At 40.1% G+C, this 25944-nt stretch overlaps 1 protein-coding gene across 1 annotated transcript; it reads left to right on the plus strand.

The window, feature by feature from the left end:
• Nucleotides 1-3061: 3061 nt before the first annotated feature.
• On the plus strand, nt 3062-21425 carry trim54 (tripartite motif containing 54). The gene is made up of 8 exons (XM_075459093.1): nt 3062-3518; nt 4830-5005; nt 9133-9325; nt 11563-11658; nt 14838-15071; nt 18289-18311; nt 19584-19708; nt 20423-21425. The coding sequence occupies exons 1-8, from the start codon at nt 3333-3335 to the stop codon at nt 20467-20469; spliced, it is 1080 nt and encodes a 359-aa protein (XP_075315208.1). The 5' UTR covers nt 3062-3332; the 3' UTR covers nt 20470-21425.
• Nucleotides 21426-25944: the final 4519 nt, after the last annotated feature.

Consider the following 25944-nt stretch of genomic DNA (forward strand, 5'->3'; position numbering starts at 1 on the left):
CGACACAGTGGTTCATCCCTCGAAGTTTGGAGCCTTTTTCTATACTGAAACGGCTCATAAGTCAGAGGTAAGTGTCTTAAAAAAATAACACATTCCTCTGAAAATATTCAGGTACAAGAACTGGACTGAAAATGAGTGAAAAAGCAGCCAAAGTCCAAAGAAACACCTTAAAAGACCTTCAGGCAGCCTGGAGAAAACTCTTTAAAAGATAACATGAGCGTCTGGCTGCTTGGAAGGGAAATCCAAAGAAACGCGGGCCGCATCAGGACTTCTGCACAGCACTGCAGGTCAGTATAATGAGCTTCTGTCCATCTCAGCATCTTAAAATAAGGAGAACTTTCTTAAATAGTATTTGAAAAATGATCAAACTATTTTGAGTCAAAGGATCTTTTTTTTCCCTCCTCTTGCTTGTTAAATCTCCTAAAAAGCGAATATCAGAGCAGCATTTTTGTGAATTTGAGAATTAAAGCTTTTGATTTTCAGTATTTTATCGCATAAGGAATAAAAATGAAAATATTTGAAATATAAAATATAAGGCTCCACATCCTAAAACATCCATGATTTGTATTTAACCGGTAGAATGTGTTAACAGGACTGTTTGCAGTTGTGGATTATTAAGCACTTGGAGCGGTAAGAACTCGGGTGGTGATGGTAATGGGAGTAATTTCCCTTTCTTGATGGTTTTTAACAATTTGTGGACAACAATGAAGCTCTGCCTCAGAGCAATTAGATGTTATTTGCCAACAAAGAAAACATGAACTCCCCCCAGAGTAACACTTTGAGCCGGATGTTCTGGAAGTCTTTCTCATGAATGGCTCTTTGTGTTTGTATGTTTAGTTTACTCTGAGGCAGAGGTCCACTCCCGGGCCTATAAATAGTCCCGTAATCCCATTAGCAGCTTGGTCTACTTAGCCGAATGCATTCTGTTGATTAGCACGTGCGTTGTGGGCGCCGGGAGCCGAGCTCGCCGCTGTCTGTTGTCAGAGGGCAGCAGTGTCACATTGTTGAGGAGATCCGGGTCAGAACGGTGTTCTCAACGGCATCTCAAAGGAAATCATCGACTTTATTGCCTCTTTTGTTTTGTAACTATCTTTTGACCACAAGACTTATGATCTATTTCTCATCTAAAACATTGAATTAATTCAATTTTTTTTTTTTGTCTCAAGAATTTGGTAAAAATCTAAAGGAACCAACATTTTGGGGTTTTTTTGTACCACAATTTCTTTCTTTACAATATTTTTTAGTGTAAAGTCACAGAATGCTGCAACTTTTGGACGATAAACACAGAAGACCAACAGCCGTTTTTCTCTGATTATATTCTGGGTTTTTTGTATTCAACCAGGTCAAATCTGTTTCTCAGATGGATCTGACAGGGATCAACTATAAAGCATGTCAAACTTTAATATTTAATCAATTTAGATTCATTTATTGTGAGAAAAGGAGTGTGCGTTCAATTTTTTTGGGAAAATCTTAAAACAAAACGAGATTTCATCTATAGTCAAGCATCCCGAAATTATATTTAAATATAGTCTGTATTACCATGTGCTAAAATGATAATAAAAACTAATTTCACTCGTTATTGGAGGTACTTTTAAACAGTATTTCACTGATAATCAGTGAAGTAACTGAGAAGTAACATATTTTTTTAATTTTTTTACATTTATTATTACTTTATTCTATTATTATTATATTTTTTGTCTTGTTCTTATGGCACCAAACAGACCAGGCCAAATTCCTCGTGATGTACAAATTACTTAGCAATAAAACCTTTTCTGATTCTGATTCTGAGAGGGAAGCAGATAAAAAGTAAACGAGCTGAAACAAACTCAGAAATGGGCGTTTTAAGGTCATATTTATCTCGTTTGAGTCTGGCAATCCAAGATAAACTGATCTACAGCCTCATCTCGTGAGGGTGGAGAGATTGAGCTGTAAAAACAAGTTGTTTTTCAGCCGTATTAACTGATCGAGTCAAAAATGAGAATTTTGCATTGAATTTGTAGCTTTGAACAAACAAAAAGACACATTTAAAAAAAAGACTAATAGATCCCGAGTTTAAATATTATATATTTTATAAAGATATCATATTAAATAGAATTATGATTGAAAATTCATAGCCAATCAGCAGGTGGTGCTTCTGAGCCTGCAGAAATGAACCATTTGTCATCATGACTGGCTGAAAAGCTTTAAGGCTTCAGGAAGCTTCTTCTCGGTGCCATCAAATAAAAATAGATGCATGCAGGCTGACAATGACAACAGTAGATGGAGTTCTTGAGTCAGACAAATGTTCGGCGACTGATATTTTCATTGAGTTTAAATTGGTCTGAGAGCTGTTTGTGTGGAGACCAGAAGCTTGGCCAGCGTTTCCTTTGAGTTGTTTAGGTTTATTTTCAGACAGCCTCTGATGGATTGATGACTCAATCACGCACGCATTTTCTATTCTTAGCCAGTTCAAAACAAAAGTTCTCCATTGCTTTGATCGGCTGCTTTTCTCCGATATCTTTTCTTCATTAAATCTTTTCTGAAATTGCCAGGTGATTCTATGAAGAAACATGAGTATTTACATGTAAAAATCTACTAAATAGATGCAAAAAAAGGCCAATTTCAGCTGGTTTGTGTCATTATTTAAGCTAAATCTCCAAAAAGTACGCTATCTGAAAGATGTGTAACAGGATCACAAACTAAAGGAAAAACTGTTAAATTTCAAAGTTTTCTTAGAAAACAAGATTTAACCAAGAACATATTGAACAAAGAAGACCTTTAGTTGGATCCTCAGACCAGCAGTTGCTGCTACTTGCAGCTACTGAGATAAGTCAGAAGGTGGGATAAGCCGAGATGCTCAGCGTCTTCTGCGGGGATATCAAGATGTCTAAAGTGAGTGATGCCACAAGCTGTTTATGCCAAAGTGTTAATGGGCCCCAGGGGTTGTGTTGTATCAGCAGCCACCGGGATCCGCTCTGAAGTGTCAGATTTCATGAAAACATTATCACTGAGGCCTGATGGTGCAGTGATCTCTTGCCCTGCCCAGATTTCCCAGTGGTCTGGCTATGGAACGCAGTTTGGACAGTAACCCAAGCCAGAACAAACTGAAGAGCTTAAAAATAGCAACAGTCAACTGTCCGGCTGTTGTGGACTGAGACGGGGGAGACTGGGAGGGTCCTGACCGATGGACAAGCTGGCAGGGAGATGGTGTAATCGCTAGAACGAAAAACTAAAAGTTTGACGAAAAGCAGCAGATTTGACTCTCACTTGAAGCTCGATCAGATGAGTTAGCTCATCTTCCACCTGTTTCTCCTCATTCCTCTCTTGCGTCCCACTCATCGCCGCCGGAGGGGATGAACTTTGCTCTCGGCTTCAAGCCCCCAGCAGCAGGCAGCTCTGGGCCCGGCAGTGGAGCCACCATGGAGGACCTGGAGAAGCAGCTGATCTGCCCCGTCTGCCTGGAGATGTTCTCCAAACCTGTGGTCATCCTGCCCTGCCAGCACAACCTCTGCCGCAAGTGTGCCAACGACATCTTCCAGGTCAGAACAAGTGTGTGCACAGATGTAGTCCAACAAAGATCTGTCTAAGTTCACAGAGAAAGGCAGAGCTATAGCTGGAACCCTACATTTTATCTTAATATATCAATACGATACCCAGTACTGAGCAAAAGTCTTGATCCAGTCTTCGTTTCTTTGTAATTTGCATCCAAGCAGCCAGACTTTCTCGTTATCTTTTAAAGTGTTGGCTTCTTAAAGCTCTTTTTAAAGGGCTTCTTTTGACATTGGCTGCTTTTTCACTCATTTTAAGGAGTGTTTTTTCATTTGTTTAAGCCATTTAACACATCATTCGGGCATTAATAAGGCACCTAACTTAAGGGGTGAGTCAGTGTTGTGTTTCCACATTACTGACAACTTAGGATCAGTTTTAACCCTTAGGGGTCTGTAATATGTATGTGTGGAAAGGCAGTGCGGGCTGCCTTTGTGGACCGATAATAAGCTCAGCCAACGAGCCGGACTACTTTCGTCAACACCAAAACGAGGCCAGACCTCGGCTCACAGGACGCAGTAGGGGGTAAGTCACATTTCATCAACAATATTGCTGGTATGGGATGTCATACAGCTTCATGTCAAAAGAGGCGAACTATCCCTTTAAGGAAGGGAAACGGGGAGAAAAGAGGGTTCAGGCTGTGTTGGAGAATTAAGGAGCTCAGAGCAGATATTCACTTTAAAGCTGCTTAAAAATATATTAACTCCGTTTTTGCCTTATTTACTTTATTTCTATTTATGCCTGAACGTTTCTATAAATCACTGCACATATGTTCCATTTTCATAGCAATGTACAAAGCAATCAGGGTGGTTCTATACTTTTGTACATTTATAGTGTGTTCTTAGTTTATCTTTGCTAAAATAACATGATTACCAGCAGTTGTAAAGTGGCTTTCACTCCCTGGTATGTATTGTATGTATTTCAATACTTAGCAAACATGACCATCTCTGTCCCTTCTGGAAAAGGTGGAACCATCTTGTTTCCATTCACATCATGTTTGGCTGCATGAGAAATTGATTTAAAAAAAAAAAAAAAAAAAAGGAAAGCTATTAACATTTAAAAATAGGGGAGATTAATAATAAACTGTTAATGTCTTGTTTTTGTTAGTGTAACGTTTGCACTTATCATGTCTTTTGCACAGTTCTGTACAACAAAGTATATCTCAAATATCAGAATTTTTTTTTATAATTAAAACCAGATGATTGAGCGCAATCATTCAGATGTTAACACTGGGCTCCTGTGGGAGAGAAACATCAGTTTAATGGGTCTCTCTCTCCCTGTACTACCTCTTTTCTCTCGTGCAGTCGGCCAACTCTGTGTGGCAGCCGCCTGGTTCCTCCAGCGTGGCGAGCAGCGGCCGCTTCCGCTGTCCGTCGTGCCGCCACGAGGTGGTGCTGACCCGCCACGGAGTGTACGGCCTGCAGAGGAACCTGCTTGTGGAGAACATCATCGACATCTACAGACAGCAGGAGTCCACCAGGTAAGGGAGGAGGTGACGAACACAGAAGGCAGCCAATCAGAGTCCAAGAATCATGAAGACGCTGTAAAGTGTCCCAGATTAGAAGTTAAAAGTGTATCCTAAAAGTGTCTAAAAGAAAATACAGCCTCACACAACACAGTGATTTATCTTTAGTTTTCAGGTAACAAATCCACAAAAAAACCCCACTTTCAGTGGATTTTATAGTTATTAGATGGTCACGTGTCATCAGAGGGGAAATACATTTATTTAAAGTTTATAGTAAAGCTTTTACTCAAATTTTTGTCATGAATCTAGTTCAGAACACATTCACATACCTGTATCATTTGTGTAAATTCATGGGCAAAAAGTTGCTGAATTCAGGTAATTCAAACTGTTTTTTTTTTTTACCCATTTGTCCCGAAGTCTTCAGCAGGAATGAGTGTGTGGAGTAGTGAGCGTTGTTGTAGTAACAAGAGACCACCACATGGGGGCAGTATTGTATTATTTTACCGCTGGTTTGCAGGCTGCTGATGACGGTGTGACTTTCACAGCTGTTCAGTTAATGCATCCACACACTCTGCTGTGTTCTTGTTATTTTCAGTGAGGCTGGTGCAAGTAAGTGGGATTAAAAAGCTTAAAATACCACATGCAGCTCCAGCTGTGAGTTTCTTCCAAACTCATCCCATCAGATTTCCTTCTGTTCATTGACGATGACAGATATTCTGACCAAAAAGCAAGTGCAATAAACACATGCTACACAAACTGATAGCTATAGTTGACTGTTATGTTAAGGAAGAAGGAGAATGTTTAGATATTTAAACTGAGTTCAAAAGGAGCTAATGATGCCTTCATTGTTGCCATAAATTCGTATTACAAATAGAAATAGAAGTCGCTACAGTATTTTCACACTTTAAGCACAGTTTCTCCCTCTTTAACATCTTAAACATCTTAGAGACGGTGATTAAATAAAGATTGAATGACTTACCTCTATCTCTAACCTTTTGGCAGCTTTTTGCTGCTTTCAGGATGCAGGTAGCTGCTCAGATTTAGGAGTTCTGCTCTTTAAAGCAGCCGGTTTTAAAATGATTGCTCTGATAATTCAGCTGATCGAGTATCCTTGCAAGTTTTAATGAACTACTTAGTGCTTTAAGACTCTGCTCTCAGAGGTATTTTGCAACTTTGCATAAAAAGTGAAATGTTCCGAGTGGAAGCCACAGATTTACAAGGACATGATATTGAAGTCATCCTCATTGTAAATTTGCCACTTTTTTTACTCTGAAATAGAAGCTAAATGAGTCGCTGGGAAAAGCACAGAGATGTTGGCATTCACTACAGTCAGTCATTATCTGTGTGGGTTAAAATAGACGTGATTGTTCGCAGCGAGGTTCAAAAATGTTTTTCATTAGGGGATAAAATGATGGTAATTAATTATCCATTCCATCAGACATCGAACAGAAAGGACAATTTACTGCATAAAGTTTGGCTCCTGTGTAAGATCTATTTTTCTACTTCTTAATCGAATATCTGACTAATTGAATTTGAAGTGCGTTATGTCATTTGCCGTGAATACACGGGTTATTCCTGAAGTATACTCAGGAAAACTGAGTTATAAGTGAGCCGTATTCACAGCAGTCATCTCAACCACACAGTGATGACAGAAGTACAATAAGCGGGTTCAACATTACAGAAAACGTTGCTGAGATTTGTAGACTTTCTGCTTTTATTTAATTTGATTTACCCTCAGTTCTACTTCCAGGGCATTGTCACGGTGGTGGGCTATGAAACACTGGATGTCTGGATGATCTTGTTTGTAAAACATAGCTTTTTCTGTTGTGTAAAAGGAGCTTTAAGGTATAAAACTACCTGCCTGATACTGTGTGGGAGCGTGGACACGGGGCCTGTAGGGATTTCCTGTTCCCATGGCGTTTGATCTCTGGTCGCCTTTATGTTGATGTCAAAGTAACATCCATGAGGATGCCACAACCCAGAGTTTCCAGTCTCCCCTCTGCAGCCACCATCACAGAATATAATCTATTATATGGTAGGAACACTGTAACACACCTACATGAGCACAGGTAGGACATTTAATACATTTATCGCCTTTTTTTTAAGATTGAAGTGCTTCTAGAGAAGGCAACTGGGCCTTTTCTCTTCAGGTTTGACTGGTTCCAGCTATTTAAACTATTGTGGTGTCATTAACACCTTAAAGGTCATTCAGGTCACATGTGGGTTGTTTACCCGCTCAGCCATCAAGTGAAATGTTGTTGTGCACATGAGTCGGGATGCTTAATGGTTGTGAAACACCCAGGGGAGGATTGTGTTATAATTGACTGACAGGTGATGCCAAAGGCCATTTAGAGAAGTTTCTTAGTTTACCAAAGACGGCTCCGCTCACCTCACTCAAGCGATCCATCTTCTCCATCCTAAACGAGGACGTGAACCTCCTAAAAAGAATCTTATCTTTTAGATGCAGGTGGATGCTGATCCGTGGCCCGCGGAGCTGGCTCTCCTGTGTTGACCCGTTTTAAAGCTCCATGTTGCAGTGAACTGCATATATAACAATACTTATCCCTAAAGTGAACCAGTTTTTGTTCTCCAGCCACATATGAAAGGACATGTATCCCTTATGATGCCAAGCCATGTTTACTAGGGCTGGGCAAGTTAAGTATTTAACGCCCATCATTTTTTTAAATTGCGCATTAACGCAGGTTTTATTATTTATTTTATTTTGTAAGAGTCTGTTGTTCACAGGCTTTTATTTTGTAAAAGTCTGCTGCTGTCTGCTGTGAAACCGGAAAAGAAAGTAATCGGCGGATCCACCAAACATGGAGAAGGGTACGGAACTTTTACTCGGACATTTTCATTTTAAAGTTCTTCCAGACGGCGGAGTCGACAGAACCAAAGTCATCTGTAAACACTGCCAAGTTGAATTGTCTTCTCAGCGTAGTTGTTCCAGTCTAAAATATCACTTAAAGGCAAAACACACAACTGATAGCAGCAAGTCATTCAAGGAAACAGACAGTGGAGCGAGGCTTCTACATAAAAACTACAGAAAGATGCTGATGTTAAAAGTGTGTTTGCACAACAAATGTTATGGCACTTTCATTCATATGGCAGCACATTTAAAATAAAACTAAATGCTAAAAGCTATACACTACTTTTGAATTCATTTCTGGATTTTGCGTACAAATGCGATTAATCGTGATTAATCAGGGAAATCATGTGATTAATTAGATTCAAAATTTGAATCGTCGCCCAGCCCTATTGTCTACACATGGGTGCCAAAGCAGGGTCTGGAATAAGGGCCTGAATCAGACCAGTTGAAGAGGAGACGTCTAGGATGTAGGGCTAGAACAAAATGGAGGGCAAGAAAGAGGATGTTTAAACTATTCCTTCCCTTGATTGTCACAGGAATGTGAGATCACTGCTAGATGAAAATTAATGAGCTTGGAGCGCATAAAAACTGTTTTATGTGGGTCACTGAGACCTGGCTGTATGGATATAGAGATAGAGATGATGGAAAGAGCGGTAGGAGTAAAGGAGGAGGTGTAATCCTGGAGAAGGAGCGTCTCTGCTCCTCTGATATTGAACCTGTTGGTTGTAAGTCTCTGTTACCCGCTGATGCTGAAAGTGACATCATCCGCTCAGTTGTTGCCAAACTGCAAACACGACACCTCAAAGCGTTTATGATGATCTCTGCTACTCTTCAACCTTCCAGTAGTTTGTCAGCTGATCTCCCCATTAGTCTAAAGTGAACTGAAGAAGTTTCTTCCTCTCAGAGGAGAGGTGTATAATGTCTTCAAGAGGAAAAAGGAAGTCTAAAAGCCTTTTTTTAAAGGCATTACCAGGATGACTAAGCATAAAAACAGAGGTACCATCAGCAGAATGTTCCAAAAAACAAAAAATCTGCTCATTCAGAACGCTCAGAAAGCTGTGATAATAATAATAATAATAATAAGTGCTCCCTGATCAAACTACAGAATCTATCATCTATTAGTTCTTCTTCTGAGTACTTAAAGATTTAAATACTCAGTCGTAATAGTTTGTGGGAGAATAGACGTTTGACTTCTAACCCTGTAAATATTAGAATTGTTCCAGCTACAATCAAGACGAATCAAATATCTAATTAGACTCTGTGTCTCCTGCAGGCTTGTAAACGTAAAGCCTGAGCAGCAGCAGCAGCAGCAGCAGCAGCAGCTGATGTGTGAAGAACACGAAGACGAGAAGATCAACATCTACTGCCTGTCCTGCCAGACGCCCACCTGCTCCATGTGCAAAGTGTTTGGCCAACACAAAGACTGTGACGTGGCTCCCCTCAGCAGCGTCTACATGACAAAGAGAGTAAGTTGCCTCATGCACTCATGTCTGCTGTGGATCAGCAACCCATGTCGAAATCCTGTTTGCGTGTGGACAAAACTAACAATGTCTCTGCAGAAAAGAGACATTTATGATTTGTATTTCCTCTGAACGGAGCCAAAGAATCTGTGTCGGCTTTGATAGATTACACCAAGGGTCATGTTTCAAACCGCAGTAAAGTTTCAGCATGTAACATTTAGGCCCATCTAAATGTAAAAATGTATTATGATGTTCACAATTGTGTTTGATTAATATAAAATTATGCGAAGAATACGAAATAAGACAGTTTAAGGCCTCAGCTACGTTGCATCCTTTGCTACAGTAGCCGAGTACTTTTAAAGTAGTAATTTGTGTCACTAGATGGCACATAATCTGACAATTTATCCCAGTTCAAAGCATGCTAAGCCATGCTAAGCCATGCTTTATGAACAAGTAGAATTGAATGGTGGTGTGTTTCTCCTTATTTTTGATGTGATGCTGATGGGTTTGGGGACTGAAAGGACAAATCAAATCACTGTCTCACTCATGCATCCTCTGTCGGCTGTTTGTGGACTTCCTATTAAATCTGCAGCCTCCCACAGGGGTCGTTTCAGAACGTAACCACTGTGAAACAATCTGTAAAGCATATTTAATTTAATTATTTGCTTTGCTCTGTGAATAACTGCAGTTTCAATCTCGTTATTTTGCATTTAGTGGGTACTTGACATGTGAAATCTTCGTTTTTTTCAATGAGAAAATCTAAACAAAAACACCACAAAAGGTTGAACAGCTTCAGTGAAGTTTGGAAAAGGCATTAAATCAGAAACATTTCCATTTAAATTGGAAGCAAAAAGCAAGTTGGTGGTATATGCTACACTGCCAGGAGGAAGAAAACAACAACAAATGAGTTGGACATCCATCCGATCTTCTGAAATAACTTTCATCTCTGGGAATATCTGGGATATTACATCCCACAGTTCCTGCTCTTCGCCTCATGACTACACTGCACACATCTTCCCCCAGTTTCAGTCTACTTCTTTATACCCGAGGTAGATTGACTCCAGTCTAATTAGGTCCATTCACATCTCTTTACATCATTCTCTGCTTTATTACATTACATTGCACTCAACTTTCAGCCCCTTTCATTGTGACTGGTACCTTGTTTTAAAGGTTAAATAGCAACAGAGTTCGTAAAAGTTTCAATTTTTAGGTTTGTCTGTGTGCTTTGAGATAATTAGAGTGGGCGCCTTCTCAAAATGGGATGCTGACCTTTATCTTCTTTCTCTTGAGTCTATTTTTACCTTTCGTTTCCGTTCCTGTTTGGATCCTGGTATCTCTTTACAAAACAACAAACAAGACGATCCCCAGAGCAAATGCACAGGATGCATATCAATATGCGACCACGGAAATCAGGACATATGTCTGTCCATCCAAAGGTCAGCAGCGGTGATGTCGCACGTTGTTCTGAATGCAGAATCAAAGCGCAAAGTTAAGCTTTTAAGAACACAAAGTCACACAAAGACGGAGTGCAGCAGTTTTGTCATGCAGATGGCGGCGGCAGCTCTGGCGTGTTATCAGGCCAGTTGGCTTTGTTTGACATTTCAGTGCCGGCCTCTCCATCTCTCACTCCGTCTCTGAATCACTCATCTGAAATTTAGATGAGGCTCGGGGAAAGTTGTTGACTCTCCAGCTCTGAGCAGAAACTAAACAACAAAAGTTTGGTGATTTAACTTGGCCTCCACAGAAGTGTGAAAGCCGGTCACACCAGCAGCTCGTTAAATGGCACTTTAGCTGCAACAGGCGCTTAGAAAGGAGCATGATGTCATAAGATACTCTAAACAGATGCACGCTGGTGACTCATGTTGTTGTGCTTTGTGGTGGCAGGCTCACTAACCAGAAAGTACTGAGAGTGAATTCCTCCCTGAGTGAGTTTTTCTTCAATAAGACCACAACTTTAGCTTGTTTGGATTCGCACGACAATAACAGACTGGTTTTTAAACATGAGGTTTAAGTCCTGTTTGTTCTAGAAATGATTTTCTTCATGAAATACCAGAAAAGGGTTTAAAAAAAAAAGCTGTCGTGCTTACAAGGCCCAATATTTCAGATTGTCTTATTAGTCTTATGAGCTGTAAGAAATGAGTTGGTTAAATAAGGGTTAGATAAAAAAAATTAATATAAGTTTAGTTAATGTTTTAGTGTGGAAGTTGTTTCTTTGACCGCAGTGATGCTCTGAATGTTTGCAGGTGGCGCTAAGCGACGGGATTGCGGCCTTGGTCGCCAGTAACGACCACATCCAGGCAGTCACCAATCAGATGGAGGAAATCTGCTGCTGCGTCGAGGTTACACACACACACACAGCAGATCAGATTCTACATCTAAATCTAGCTTTTCTAAAAATAAACACATTTCAGTTGTTGTTTGGTGTGCTCTGCTACTTTTATTCAATCCAGTGTCAATTGTCATCAGTCCGTACGGGTGTTCTATGACCTGATGTTTATGTGCGATAACAAATCGAGTTCCTGAGGTGTTGGAGAATTAAAATAGGTTCCTTAATCACAGAACAAGTCTGAAAAAGCTGACTTTAATGCGAGCTTTGACGCCCCTTAGCTGGAGCTGATTCCCTGTGATTCAGCTGCACAGATTGTTAATAAAGTTTAGTTTGAATATAATTTTCTATTGTTCCTGCAGTTTTTACAAACTTCAAATGATACGTCTCTGCAAACAAGACCTATATTCTGCCATAAAAACAGTTTTTTAGGACAGAAAACAGGTTTGTGGATGTGTAGAGCAGCAGGATTAACGTCACACTCACCCAACAAACACAGATGTTTCCCTGCATGAACTGTAATGCTGCAGTCTGCAATCTGTGTCTTCTACGATGAGACTTTTCCTCCCTGAATTATCTTTAAAGGCAGAATATTATGATAACAGCACCTTCTCCATATTTGGAGTAAACAACAATCAGATTAAGCGATGTGGAGTACGCCGATCTCACTTGCTTTATGCTGACGTGTTCACCGTGGCGGTTTACGTATCAATATGCTTCATCAGCATTTTCTGTTTTGAGGACACATTTGTAGCCTACTTTGACGGTGATCAAACCACAATGACGCATCATGTTTTACTACATCGTGCTTTTATTGAATCATTTAAAACAAATGGGTACACGGTGTAGCACAGGAAGCAAAGCTCAGTCAGAGCTAGAAATAAAATGTCCTCTTCCACCTACCTCAGCTCAATCCCTTAATAATTACGGTTTGCTAATGATAATTTGAGCTCATAGACGCTCGACATGTAAGCAAAAGGCAAATATTGCTGTTTGACTTACATTATGTCCAAAATACAATAAACACTTTAACAAAGCAAGACTGCACAAAGGTATTTATTAGTTTCTAATGCATGAAAAGCAGTCGTTTTGAGTCTTTGTGGTCGATTTAATTTTCTTTGTGATCAATTTGAGTGTCTTTGAGGTTATTTTCAGTGTGTATGTGGTCCTTTGGAGTCTTTTGGTTCAGTGTCTCGTCATTTTTTTTATATCACATGGCGATTGTTTAGAGCTCTTTCTTGGTTTTCTTCCCTTTTTTTGGTTGTTTTGTCTTTTTAAACGTCTTATGCATTGCTGTGGTGTCTGTGATGTCACTGTGTTTTTTAAATTTTACAAAAACATGACAAATAACCACAGTTGGTCTCAAGGTGGACTCTTTAACTCGTCTCTCCTCAACCAAATATAAAAGATTTTGGATATTCAATATGATATAATATGATGTACTTTTGCTAACTAATTAAAAAATTTAACATTTTATTCACTGAGACACACACACACACAGCAGATGGTCAGTTTGACTTGAAATAACGACACTCACCATTTGCATAGTGAGTTTCATCCTCTTCCCTCCAGACGGAGATTTTCAGTCCTGAGATGTGGAACAAAGCGGTACAAAAATAGCTTTGTTCCTGCTGACATCACTGAGCTGCTAAAGATGGAGCGAGATTTTCACATTGACTGCCGAAGCGTTATTTTCACTCCTACTGTCTTTGCTTTTTTGAAATTCTTTTATGTTAATAGGTCACTCTTAAGGTATTTTCCTTTCTCTTGCTTTTGCTCTGATTGGTGGACTCTTGAATACTTTTATCACACTTCTATGTTTTTAAATAATATTAATGTTCATACTGTGTAGTGTTTTCATCTTGAAGTACAAAAAAAGGAACCTGAACCTTCACACCTTAATCCCAATATTATGACCTAAAGGGGTTTTCACAGCATCTGGCAACGAACACTGCTGCCTTTATGGCACGTGCCTTAAAGGATAAGACCGGTTTTTTGACATTGGGCCCTTGATTTCACATTATAACATGATGTTCTACTCACCCCTGCTTGTTGTTGGTCATTTGGAGCTGTTCCGAAGATATTCGCGAGGCGTCTGGCTGCTCTCTTGAGATATTCGGCCATGAAACGGTTTCCTATGGGCAAGCTTATACAGGCACAAGCTATGCTGTTTATAATTTATTAATTACTCTACACTAGCACTGATAACGTGGAGGTGCGTCGCTTACTTAAAAAAATCCGGGTTACTGTAATTTTTTTTTTTTGTCGTAAAGTGGGTGTTACTGACGTCCTCGTCGTGCTACTGCCACAGACAGCCCACAGACCTGCTGCCTATTTATTCATTCGGCTAAAATTCAAAATTAGTAACCCGGATTTTTTTAAGTAAGCGACGCACCTCCACGTTATCAGTGCTAGTGTAGAGTAATTAATAAATTATAAACAGCATAGTTTGTGCCTGTATAAGCTTGCCCATAGGAAACCGTTTCATGGCCGAATATCTCAAGAGAGCAGCCAGACGCCTCTCGAATATCTTCGGAACAGCTCCAAATGACCAACAACAAGCAGGGGTGAGTAGAACATCATGTTATAATGTGAAATCAAGGGCCCAATGTCAAAAAAACGGTCTTATCCTTTAATCTCCTCAGTTGCCAGGTTTGCTTGTTTTAAGCAGCTCCGGGCCTTTTCTGGTTTTGGACTTGTTTTTGTCATAAAATCTGGCAACAGCAGCAGTCTATGTAGAATAGGAGGGCTGCGTGTAAACAGAAGAAGGAGAAATCTGAGTAATCCCCACTGTTTGAAAGATTCTGGATGGTCACAAACATTGAAGTATAAAAATTTAACTGAAGGTTGGGAAGAATTACGTTCCATTTTTGTTGTTCAGTCGATCTCTTTCCCACCTCCGGGGCTAAATATGTGGTTACATGTCTATTTGTGAACAAAGTGTGGTCTAGTTAGCTAAAAATTTAAACGAACAGCCTCAAAAAGCCACTGAAATGCTCGCTAATACCAAAGGTTTTGGTACTGACTCGGTATCCTCAATGAAGCCAAGTCTGGGAAGGACTTAAAGAACAAATTTTTATGTCTTTATGGGACAAAAAGGTGCACGTTTCCCTCTCTGACTACCATTTACTGTAACAAGTCCTCCACTGCTACTTTCTATGGAAAGAGGAACAATTTCTCTTGTTACTGCAGGATAACGGGCAGAGATGGAGGGAGCACCTGGCCTACCAGTTCGACAGGCTGGTGGCCATCCTGGAGGAGAGGAAGCAGGAGCTGGTTGGTCTCATCAACAAAAAACAGGACGACAAGCTGAAACACGTTCGATCCCTCATTCGTCGGCACAACGATCACCTGGAGACCGCCATCACGCTGGTGGAGTCGACCATACAGTCCATGGAGGAGCCGCACATGTCTCTGTTCATACAGGTAACACCACACCTCAGATTCGTGTGCTTCTGCAGATGCATAATGAGGTTTCTGCCATGGTTTAGACTCAAAATCTAGATCCAGCAATGTTGTTATCGGTATTATGACCGTATTTATCGAATTAATATATTTACAGGTCATCTGGAGAAAAGAAAAATATTAAATCTGTTTGTTTGATATCAAAGTCGGTTGCAAAAGGATGAGGTTGTTATGGCAAACTTCCATTAGAAATGGTACCACATAACTGAAACTGACCCAGATGATGCCAGAATCTAACATGTTTTAGAAAGAAAGGCAAAACTACTAGCAGCAGCCATAAACATAATATATATGTCTATATTATGTCTATGGCAGCAGCTATCTCTTCGTTCTAAGGACGTCAATTTCAACAACAGAAGCTGCTAAAGTCAGGCTGCTGATTACATGCGATTACTGTGATGATCAGTAAACTATCCCTCCTGCATCAAAACAAAATAACTACCCCAACCGAGCCATACTGTACAACGTAGTGCCGTGTTCACACCTGGTATTTACATGCTTTTATCACCCGAATGCATCGTTCAAACCTGACATTTTAGCACATGACCACCTGTAATTGGATCCCACCTCTCAGGTCCTTTTAGGAATAAACCGAGATCACTCAGGGGTAATTTTTGTCACTAAAAATGACACAATAGTCAAAATATATGCACACGGTTATAAAGAGTCATTGTTTTTATTTGTACAATCTGGATGTTATGTTTTCAGTTACTGTGATATACGTGATAATAACACGTTACTTTTAACCATTTCAATGAGCTACTTTACATCTATAAAATAACCCGTTACTTTAAGCCATTTATCCATGAATTGGGTCTGACTTTGTAACCGTTTTGCACATCTTTAATGGTATAATAAACCTTTCCACTGACCTCTTCGGACATCCCACTTTCAATAACTCTACACTCGATTAAATCTGGTCATCTAATCCTTCTTTTATTACAGACGGCACCAAAAAAAACAAAGTAAAAGTCAGAATTACCACTTTATCTTGTTTTTGTTCAACCAGACTCACCTCATACGTCACACGCTGCATGACTTTTGATTAAAGTTTCCTTCCACCCATCGATATATATCCCGGCCACAGCTCTTATCAAACGGGAAGATGCTCGGTCAGTTGTCCCCCAGACGTGGATGATCAAAGGTTTTATGTGCGCGGCTGCTGGGTGAGGAGGGAAACTGGAACAGTGAGCCCAGCGGGGATGCCTCCCTGTCGGGTGCTCTGCTTCCACAAGGAAAGCTGGAACTCTGGTCCTGCGTAACTTAAGACTCTGACACACAATCCTGTGATTCATTTAAACTGAAAGTAGAAGCAAGTTTGCAGTATTAAAACACCAATCAGTGATAATAATACATCTACAAACACGTTTTTATAGAGAAAGCACGCAAACTCACTAATGACGCAGCAAATTAAGTAAAACTAAATGTAATAATGTGCCTTTTTAAAACTACGGCACCAATAGATTCAGCTACAGACACAATGAGGCCAATAAAGCTGCTCCTTAAACAAGACCAACGCATTTTAAAAGTAAACTGTGAGCAGAGAATAGTATTAAAATGTATTTATATTTATTTATTTGATTATTAACCGCTGGTGCTGTTGTCGGATTTAGTCGACATGCAGACTAGAAAGCGTGTTCATATGTACTCGTTTATAGAGAATATTTATACCCTGACGATGGATAAGTACCTCCTACAGTTTCGTCCCAAACAATCCAGACTGTCCCTTTAAACTTGCTAAATTAGAAAATGTACACGTTACCCTCCAGTTGAGAAAAAGCCTTCAGTGTGTAAATCTTAAATACTTTTTTGCTGTGTGGTATAAACGGTGACTTTATAAAACTACTTTCAGATGCACACTGAGCATCACCAACGTGATCTTACGGTAGTTCGTATGATTAGTACACCGCTTCAGGCATGTTATTGTTGGTCATTTATACAAATTAAGCGTGTAATTTTATGCGTTTCCTGTAAAAATAATTAAATAAATAAATAATAGAAACACAAAAAGCCCACCTTGCTCTGATTGGATGATTCCAGTGGCCTGATGAGCCATCGCCTACAATTCTACATCAATTAAACTGAAATGTGAAAAAGTACGTCCATGAGAACAGAATAGAAAATGCTTTATTTAAATCCAAATAGTCATGTAGCTCAATTAAAATATTTACAATGATTTTATATTAGAACAATAATGATAGTAAATAAATTAAATTTGAGAAGAACATGTAAGCAGTCACTGTTAAAAAGCCTTTTGGCTGTGGGGACAAAAGACCTCCTGAAGCTCTGTCCTGCAGTGAGATGAGCCTCGCAGAACTGGCCATTTTCACCAGTTTGTCCAGGCGCCTACAGTTTTAGTTTGTAGTGCAACTCACCCAGCAGACAACAGCATAGAACAGTCTGTACACCGTATCTATGTTGGGAGACCACTCCAGTTATTATCCAGTACCACTACGTCTGCAAAAAACAAACAAATTTCCCTTTGTGTGTAGTTGCAGCTTTATCAGCAGGGCTAAAAGTTTTTTAAAACTTATTTAAATGGTCTATTCAAAAGATGATGGATTAAGAAAAGGTTTAATAAGATCAATCCTCTCCAAATAATCCTCAGTTATTTGACGTAGGTCTGAGTGTAGATGAAATACTTTCACTCTTGCACTCAAGAGCCTGATGTCAGCAGGTGTTTGAGAAGAGTAAAATAAAAAAAAGGCTATATTACAATGTATTTCTTATAATAGGACTTTATATTGTGTCTTTTCTTTAAACTGGTATTTTAAGCATTTTAATTTGTCAGGTTAATATTTTATCAGCCTGCTTTCGGTCCTTTCCACATTAAAAAAAAATACAAAACAAATCTCCCAGGTAACTCAGTTAAGAGCTGAGAGCAAGTTGTTGCTAAATTTAGCAATTTTAGTGTTGATACAACATGTTTACCTCACTTGGTCTGCACGGAGGAGAGCGTGTGATCCTGTTTATGGAGCATCTGCACCTCAGGTGTTACCGTTTTATGTTCGGCTGCATCCAAACATCCTCTGCCAAGACAGGCGGTAAACACCACAAGGCCATTCTGACCGCTTCCTAAAAACCATGTCTTTATTTTACACGGTGTCACGCAGCTCTGAGGCTCACTGTGATTAACTGTCTCCTTCCACTTTTCTGTCTGTCTTCTTCGCTCTCACAGAACGCAAAGGTCATCCTGGAAAAGTAAGTGTTTGGCTATGAAGCTCTCATTCTGAGGTACTTGATCGTCTTCTTCTTATGCTATTCAATCAGCTAAAAAACAAATAAGTTTGATATATTAATTAATATTTACACTGCAGGTTTTGCACCGATTGAACTCGTCCAGTCAGACAGTGTGTCACTTCGTATGAATCATTTAACAGATGATCCAACTGTTGACATAAAAAAAAAAAATCTGTTCTGCTGCCCGCAAGCAACCACATGAGGAAAGCTTTGGAAAAGTCTGGTTTGGTTTGCTGAAGGATAGATTCAATATGTGCCTTTTACTGATTTAATATTTATTGCTGAATAACTGGTACAACCGAAAATGAGTTGAGCGTCGTTGGAATATTAGTCTAAAATCTGAAAATATCGCTGTTACTTAAACCAGCTGTTTTAAATCAATGTTTTTATTTTAAGAGTTTACACTTTTATATGCGTATAACTTTAATAAACTCACACAAAAGCCACTTAAAGGATAAGACCGGTTTTTTGACATTGGGCCCTTGATTTCACATTATAACATGATGTTCTACTCACCCCTGCTTGTTGTTGAACATTTGGAGCTGTTCCGAAGATATTCGCGAGGCGTCCGGCTGCTCTCTTGAGATATTCGGCCATGAAACGGTTTCCTATGGGCAAGTTTATACAGGCACAAACTATGCTGTTTATAATTTATTAATTACTCTACACTAGCACTGATAACGTGGAGGTCGTCGCTTACTTAAAAAAATCCGGGTTACTAATTTTGAATTTTAGCCGAATGAATAAATAGGCAGCAGGTCTGTGGGCTGTCTGTGGCAGTAGCACGACAAGGACGTCAGTAACACCCACTTTACGACAAAAATTCAAAATTACAGTAACCCGGATTTTTTTAAGTAAGCGACGCACCTCCACGTTATCAGTGCTAGTGTACAGTAATTAATAAATTATAAACAGCATAGTTTGTGCCTGTATAAACTTGCCCATAGGAAACCGTTTCATGGCCGAATATCTCAAGAGAGCAGCCAGACGCCTCTCGAATATCTTTGGAACAGCTCCAAATGACCAACAACAAGCAGGGGTGAGTAGAACATCATGTTATAATGTGAAATCAAGGGCCCAATGTCAAAAAACCGGTCTTATCCTTTAAGATTTAAAAGTTAAATTAGTTCAAGCATCTTCGTTTAAAGGGACGCCATTTTTGGTCCAGACAAATTATCACAAATATTTGTGTTTTTTTTTTTGTTTTTTTTTAAACCCCATGTGTTACGACAGAATGGCTACAATGACGGGAACCTCCAACATCGAGCGACTGGAGCTTGGTTATCAGAGCATGGACCACTTCACTGTCGATACCGACGACGTCGCCGTCATGCTGGGGAACATGGACTTCTGCTCCAGTATGTGCAAAAACACAACAAAGATACCCTGTTCACATTTAGGGTTAAATGTGGTGGAGGGGTTTGAGCATCCCTGTGATCCTGAGAGCCGTGTTGGCTCCTAGTAGGGCCTTCTATGGCAAATTGGTCTCAGGAGAGGGGTCAGTATAAGAGCGATTCAAAGACCTCAATGAAACGGCACCAGTTAAAAACAGGCTGGTCACCACTCAGATTTAGTGGTGACCAGCTGGTCGAGCCTTGGCTGGGCTCAGCCTTTGAGGTAGGGTGAGGTGAGGGTGAACTTTAAGTAGAACCGCTGATCCTCCGCAATGGAAAGGAGACAGTTGAGGTGGTTCTGGCATCTGGTTGGAGGCCTCCCAGTTGGCTCCCTTTTGAGGTTTTTCTGGGCACGTCCAACTGGAAGGAGGCCCCAGGGTAGACCCAGAACACGCTGGAGGGATTATATTATATTTAATGTTTCAGACTGACTGTCTTTCTGTTTCCAAACAACTTTCATCTGAAAGAAAGAAACCGTTTAACATAGAAGATCATCCCCCTGGTTTTTAACTGAAGCGGGGTTTAAAAATTTATCAGACTAGCCTCGGGTCTTAATGGGTTAAACTGTTCTATACAATGATTCTTAAGTCCATCCATCCATCCATCATCTTTCGCTTGTCCGGGGATTCTTAAGTCCATTTTCTATAAATCTGATCTTTCTGTGTTTATTTTTTTCAGATGTGGGAGATGAAGAAAATCTTGAAGCGAAAGGAGTCAGAATTTGATTTTGGTCCCAGAAGAACAGTCGATGAGTGCTTGTAGATGCCCAACATTTAAGTTTTTTTTAATTATTTGTAAGTCTGAGACTGAAATATGAAGATATGACATGTTTGCAGCTGCAGTTCTGGATCACCTTGCTGATCTGGGGGATCTACTTCAAAGCAGGATTCGTGGTTTAGCCCAGTATCACAAAGCTGGTTCATTTACTAAAAGTCAACTGACTGCTTTCAATCACTTTTATTATTGTTCTTTGGGCCCATTTAGTGCAAAGTGCATTTAAAACAGCCAGTTTAAATCTGACAGAATAAGAATAAACTATTAACACATCTGTATCACATGCTTTTAAGGAAATTCAGTGTCAGCTGCTGGCTTTTTTTTTATCCCAGTTTTGTCAATTATAGATTGTGATTGGTCAGCTTATGGTAACTCCATCTGTTTTGTTGAACGTGCTCATATCCAGAGTCCTGCTTCACTAGATCTGTTGCTGTTAGCGGAGCCAGATCCCCTGAAGATGCCCTGGATATGTTAGAACCTGCCACAGTGAAGGCTGCTGTTTGTTTGGCCATATTGTGGTGTGCTTGGTTTTCTTTTCAAAAGGTGTCACATTAGTAATTCAGCTTTCACCAACAAACTGGGTACACATTCGTGCAACTGAACCCATTTTCTGATTATTCTTGGGACCAAGATGGAAGGATTGTCTAAACTTTTTTGTGGGGCTGGGTTACAATGCCAATCATTTTTCTGTTTCCATAAACACAGAAACAACTCTGTGAGCCTCTTGTAAACGTGTCAGCTGAGCTTTTCCTTCCACAGATTTCCACACAGGAGAAAGTGGAAAATCATGCAGCTCTTATTTAATTTTTTTGCTCCTTTTGGCAGTTTAATCAATAGCTGACTTTTAAAAACCAAATTAGTGAAGATGTTGAGAATCAAGTGTACAACAATAAAAATCTTTAACCTTTGTGGACTACTTTCTGTGTCCTATTCAGTCGCAAACTAGACATCTTAGCAGTAATAACTGAGGTAGGACAGTTTGACTGTAGCATAGCTACATTCTATTACTGAGTACTGATGCTTGATGATTTACACTTGCATACAACATGTGACTTGTCAGTTGATTCGCTTTCTTTTCTCCAAATAGTTGTTTCCTGATCGCTAATTTTCTTTCCCAGAGGAGTTGCACCCTCACTCCTCAACGTGAAAAATGTTAAAAAACGAGCCTTCGAATGATGACTTCTGTTGAGTTTTAGGGAAACTAATCAACAGTTCTAATTATGTACAGCACTAAAGCGCAACATTGAAGAACATGCTTTACTATTTTTCTAATTAGATGCATTTAAGAGGATAGTGCTGCACTCATCTTACTGTATTTATCAGACAGAGAAGCCTTCACCATTCTGTAGACATTGATGCACCGTTATTACATCAACATTAAAAATAGACTCTGGCATGTCAAAGAATTTGGAGAGTCTGGAACTTCAAAAGCTCACCGGGTCTTCACAGATTCACCAGAACCTTTGAAGCAGGTAATGAATTAGGACTGGAAATAAAACCCCAGACACTTCGAACCTTCTGGTAACGCTCGGCAGCCACAGACTCCTCTGAGAAGCTGTGTGTGAAAAATGGAGCCACTGACGTCAAAAAGCAGCAGAATGCTATAAAAAGACAATGTGCCTCCAGCCTTTTGTTCCCACTGTCAAAAATGTCATGAAGAATTGACACTTAAGGGGAACTGTCGAAGGCAAGACTTCATCTGACACAGAAAAACTTCCAGATTTAAAAAGTGCAGAGAAGCTGGTTTACACGCCTAAATTGAACCAAACTTGGAGCGAAGGTGACGTTTAAATTGTAAAAATTACTGGGCTGAACAGGATAGAAACACCTGTTAAATCAAGTAAACACTCATGAAATACAGAGAGACCCTTATTGGGTGTGTAGTTACTTTTGTGTCCATAAAGATGAGAAAATTGAGTTTGAAAAACATGAATCAGTGAATTATGTTTGGTGATCGTTTCTGAGACTGCAGAAACACAGAAATCAACATCTTTAAAAGACAAGCTGTTGGGCCACAGTCACTGAAGGTGTGTTCTTATGCAGCTTTTCAGTAACAGGAGGCTTTGCCAGAATATCTCAGCACGGTGTGCAGTGTGTCCTTAAAATATTTGAGGAAACTGGACAAGTGGAGGACAGAAGAAGAAGTGTCAGGCCTAAAGAACTATCTACAGCAGATGAACAGGATCTGAAAGTGATGTCCTTAAGAAAGAGGAAAACATCCAGCAAAGACCTGACACAGGAGCTGAGAGATGCATCTGGACCTTCAGCTGATCCATCTGCTGTTGGCCCAAGCCTCATCAGAAATGGGCTCCATGGAAGGGTGGCTGTCAAGAAGCCGTTCTTAAGGAAGGGAAACAGGGAGAAAAGGCTGAGCTGTGCCAAAGGACACAAGAAGTGGGCTGAAAATCAGTGGCAGCAGGTCTGATGGAGGGATGAATCCTCCCCAGAGCCCGGAGCTCAACATTACTGAAGCAGTGTGGGATCATGTTGGCAGAGAACGCAACAAAAGGCAGCCCACATCCAAAGAAGAGCTTTGGGATGTCCTTCAAGAAGCCTGGAGAACTATTCCTGAAGACTCCTTAAAGAAAGGACAGAAAGCTGTCTGAGAGGGTTCAGGCTGTGTTGGAGGAGAAAGGAGCTCAGAGCAGATACTGAGTTTAAAATGTTCTGTTTTTGCCTTCTTTGCACCCGTTTCCAGTTTCCTGCAAACATCTGAAGAAATAAGCTCAAGACATTTGCACATGCCTTAATAAGCGACAGTGGAGTAACATTTAAAGAAAGGCTCAGTGGGGCAGAAACACGTTTGTTAGGAATATAACATCTCATAAAAGTCTTATAAACATGTACTTGGTTTTTAAAGTTTTTAAACACACAGAAGAACATGTGATTGATGTAAATCAGAGCCTAATGTTCTGCCTGTGAATCCTGTTAATTCAGCAGCTCCTTGTGTGTCATATGGAAGAAATTTGTGAAGTCATCTCTAACAAGACCACTTACGTGAAGCAAGCTGCAGCATGAAGGATTCCCCTCATCCTCTCAGGGAGCAGCCGTGTGTTTGGGTTGGATTCAGTTGTGAACAACAGCAGCTTCCTCCTCCGTGCTGCGTTTGCATGCAGGGACATCAGGCCAAGCAGTTGGAGAGTCACTGGTGATCGTTTGGATGTGGGATGATGACACCGATCTCCAGATTCTCATCTTTTGTTCTGCACTCCAGATCCCTGCAGCCCTGGGGGTGTCGAAGAACAAGACTTACAAATAGATGTTTAACATAATCCTCCGGAAGAGTGGATTCCGCCACAGCGGACAGAAAACAACAAAGATGAAACCAAATCATACATTTATGTACCATTCAGGTATTATCCATCTGTTTACCGACTTCTCTGCCTCCCACATTGTTGAGTAGAAGAAGCCGTTGTTTTGTGTGTAAATATATCTCTTTATGTTGAACTCACAAGGAATGAAAGCAGTGGATTTAGCACTGAATTCACTGTTGTGGGAGGGAAAGTAAAAAGATTTCTTTCCTCGGGATTAAAGCTTTTCGAAGGCCTCAGAGCAGTTTTGCATTCATTTAAAATGTTACGTAAATTAAACAAAAATAAATGAATAAAAGAAAATCAGAGTGGGGATTAAAATCAAGATGACGGAAAAGGTTTCTGAACACTTTGTTAATTCATTGTTTAGAAATCATTCATAGGATGAATGAATTAACTTCCCTTGTTTAAAAATGCTAGTGGCTCTTTTTAGATTTCAGGAATGTGTTTCTTTCCTTTTAGAAACTATTGCAGGAAAACCTAAATCCTAAATGGAAGAGCAGCAGATAGACGTGAAAAACAAAGTGATCGTCTCGTCCCTGCAGGACCAAAAATGAAGAGAATACAACCTCAGATGAACAGCAGCACATGAAACACTACAATGTGCAAGAAAAGCAGAGGATGAGTGTGAATAACAGAGTAGGACAAGCGGGGCAATATTAACCGGTGGGTAAATTAGCTGATCCACCCAGATTCTTTGCAATCATGCCCTTTTGATCACATGTTCACCCATCATCTGTCAGACTGTGAAAAGGAGAAACAACCGACTTTAAAAGCTGTATTTGACTCGTCAATATCAGATATAATGGCTGCAATATCAAAGGCAAACACAAAGGTCTGAAATATTTAGGATGCATGTTGCTCACGAGCTTACATGTAGAACCATGTACATGACTTGGCTAAATATTAGCCTGAAGTCGTAAGAAAATGGCTGCTATGCGGTAAAGTGAGCCAAGCACAGTGGGCTAAAGGCAGCTTAGTCCAGTCCAGTTCGAGTTTCAGTAATAATTCTTTATCAGTACAGCAAGATGTCAGGTTCAACAATATAAGGAATACACGCAAGCATACAAGCATTCCTAATAAGAAAACACCCGTCTGGATTTTAAAGCTATCATCATAAAACACATTTACATAGAAAAGTTACATAGAAAAAAGGACAATATCTAACAGAAGTCATCTGTATACACCTCCACTGTTGTGCTGAAAACAATGAGCAACGCTGCTACAAATACTCACTAAAGCACCAAATGTGAATAAATGAATAATAATAAATAAATAAATAAATAAGGGTGTTTTCCACCACTTCATCCTATTCAGGGTAACTGGAGCTTCTTCAAGCTGCCATCCATCAAGAAGTGGGGTACACCCCGGACAGGTCGCCACTCCGTCACAGGGCTAACAGAGACATACGAGCCATGAAACATATGAAAACTCTCCCTTACAGCCAATTTAGCATCAAGAATTAGCTTAGCATGCATATTGTTGGACAGAACCATCGTATGCACAAGGAGACCCTGCAAACTCCACAAAGAAAGGTCCCAGCAGCCAATCACCACACCATCACAGAGCTGCTGGAGCTCCCATTGTATAACTACACATCCTCAAAAAGTGTCCAAAAACTTTTAGCCAACTTCCAGGCCAGCGGTTTCAGAGTGGCTCTAAATCACACCCCTTCAGGAGGGGGTTATGGATCACACAGCGTTGCACAGCATCTAAACCTGCTTCATGATCTGTAAAGACATGGAGGTGTCACCTGCTGCATGATGGGACCTTTACCTAAAATCAGGCTTATTCTTTAAGTGTGAAGAAGTTAAATCTGATGCAGTCAGTCGATTTACTTCTTGCTTTCGTATATTTCGTCACAAGTTTTGACATCAGCATCAGTCACGGCTCCTCTCCTGGTTCCAACCCGTCCACGATGAATCATCACTGCCAGATTAATGATCAAGTATCTCCTGTGCTTGCCAATACATCGATTTCTATCAAGAATATACTTCAACTTTTTGCTCAAAAAGGCATTATTGATCTGTTTACCCCTCACCGGCTGCTGTATGACGGCTGTTTGAGACATGGACAGCAATTTCAGGCCCAAAGCCATCAAACTCTACAACTAAA

The sequence above is a fragment of the Odontesthes bonariensis genome, chromosome 24 (assembly GCF_027942865.1).
Source record: "Odontesthes bonariensis isolate fOdoBon6 chromosome 24, fOdoBon6.hap1, whole genome shotgun sequence".
Classification (NCBI taxonomy): domain Eukaryota; kingdom Metazoa; phylum Chordata; class Actinopteri; order Atheriniformes; family Atherinopsidae; genus Odontesthes; species Odontesthes bonariensis.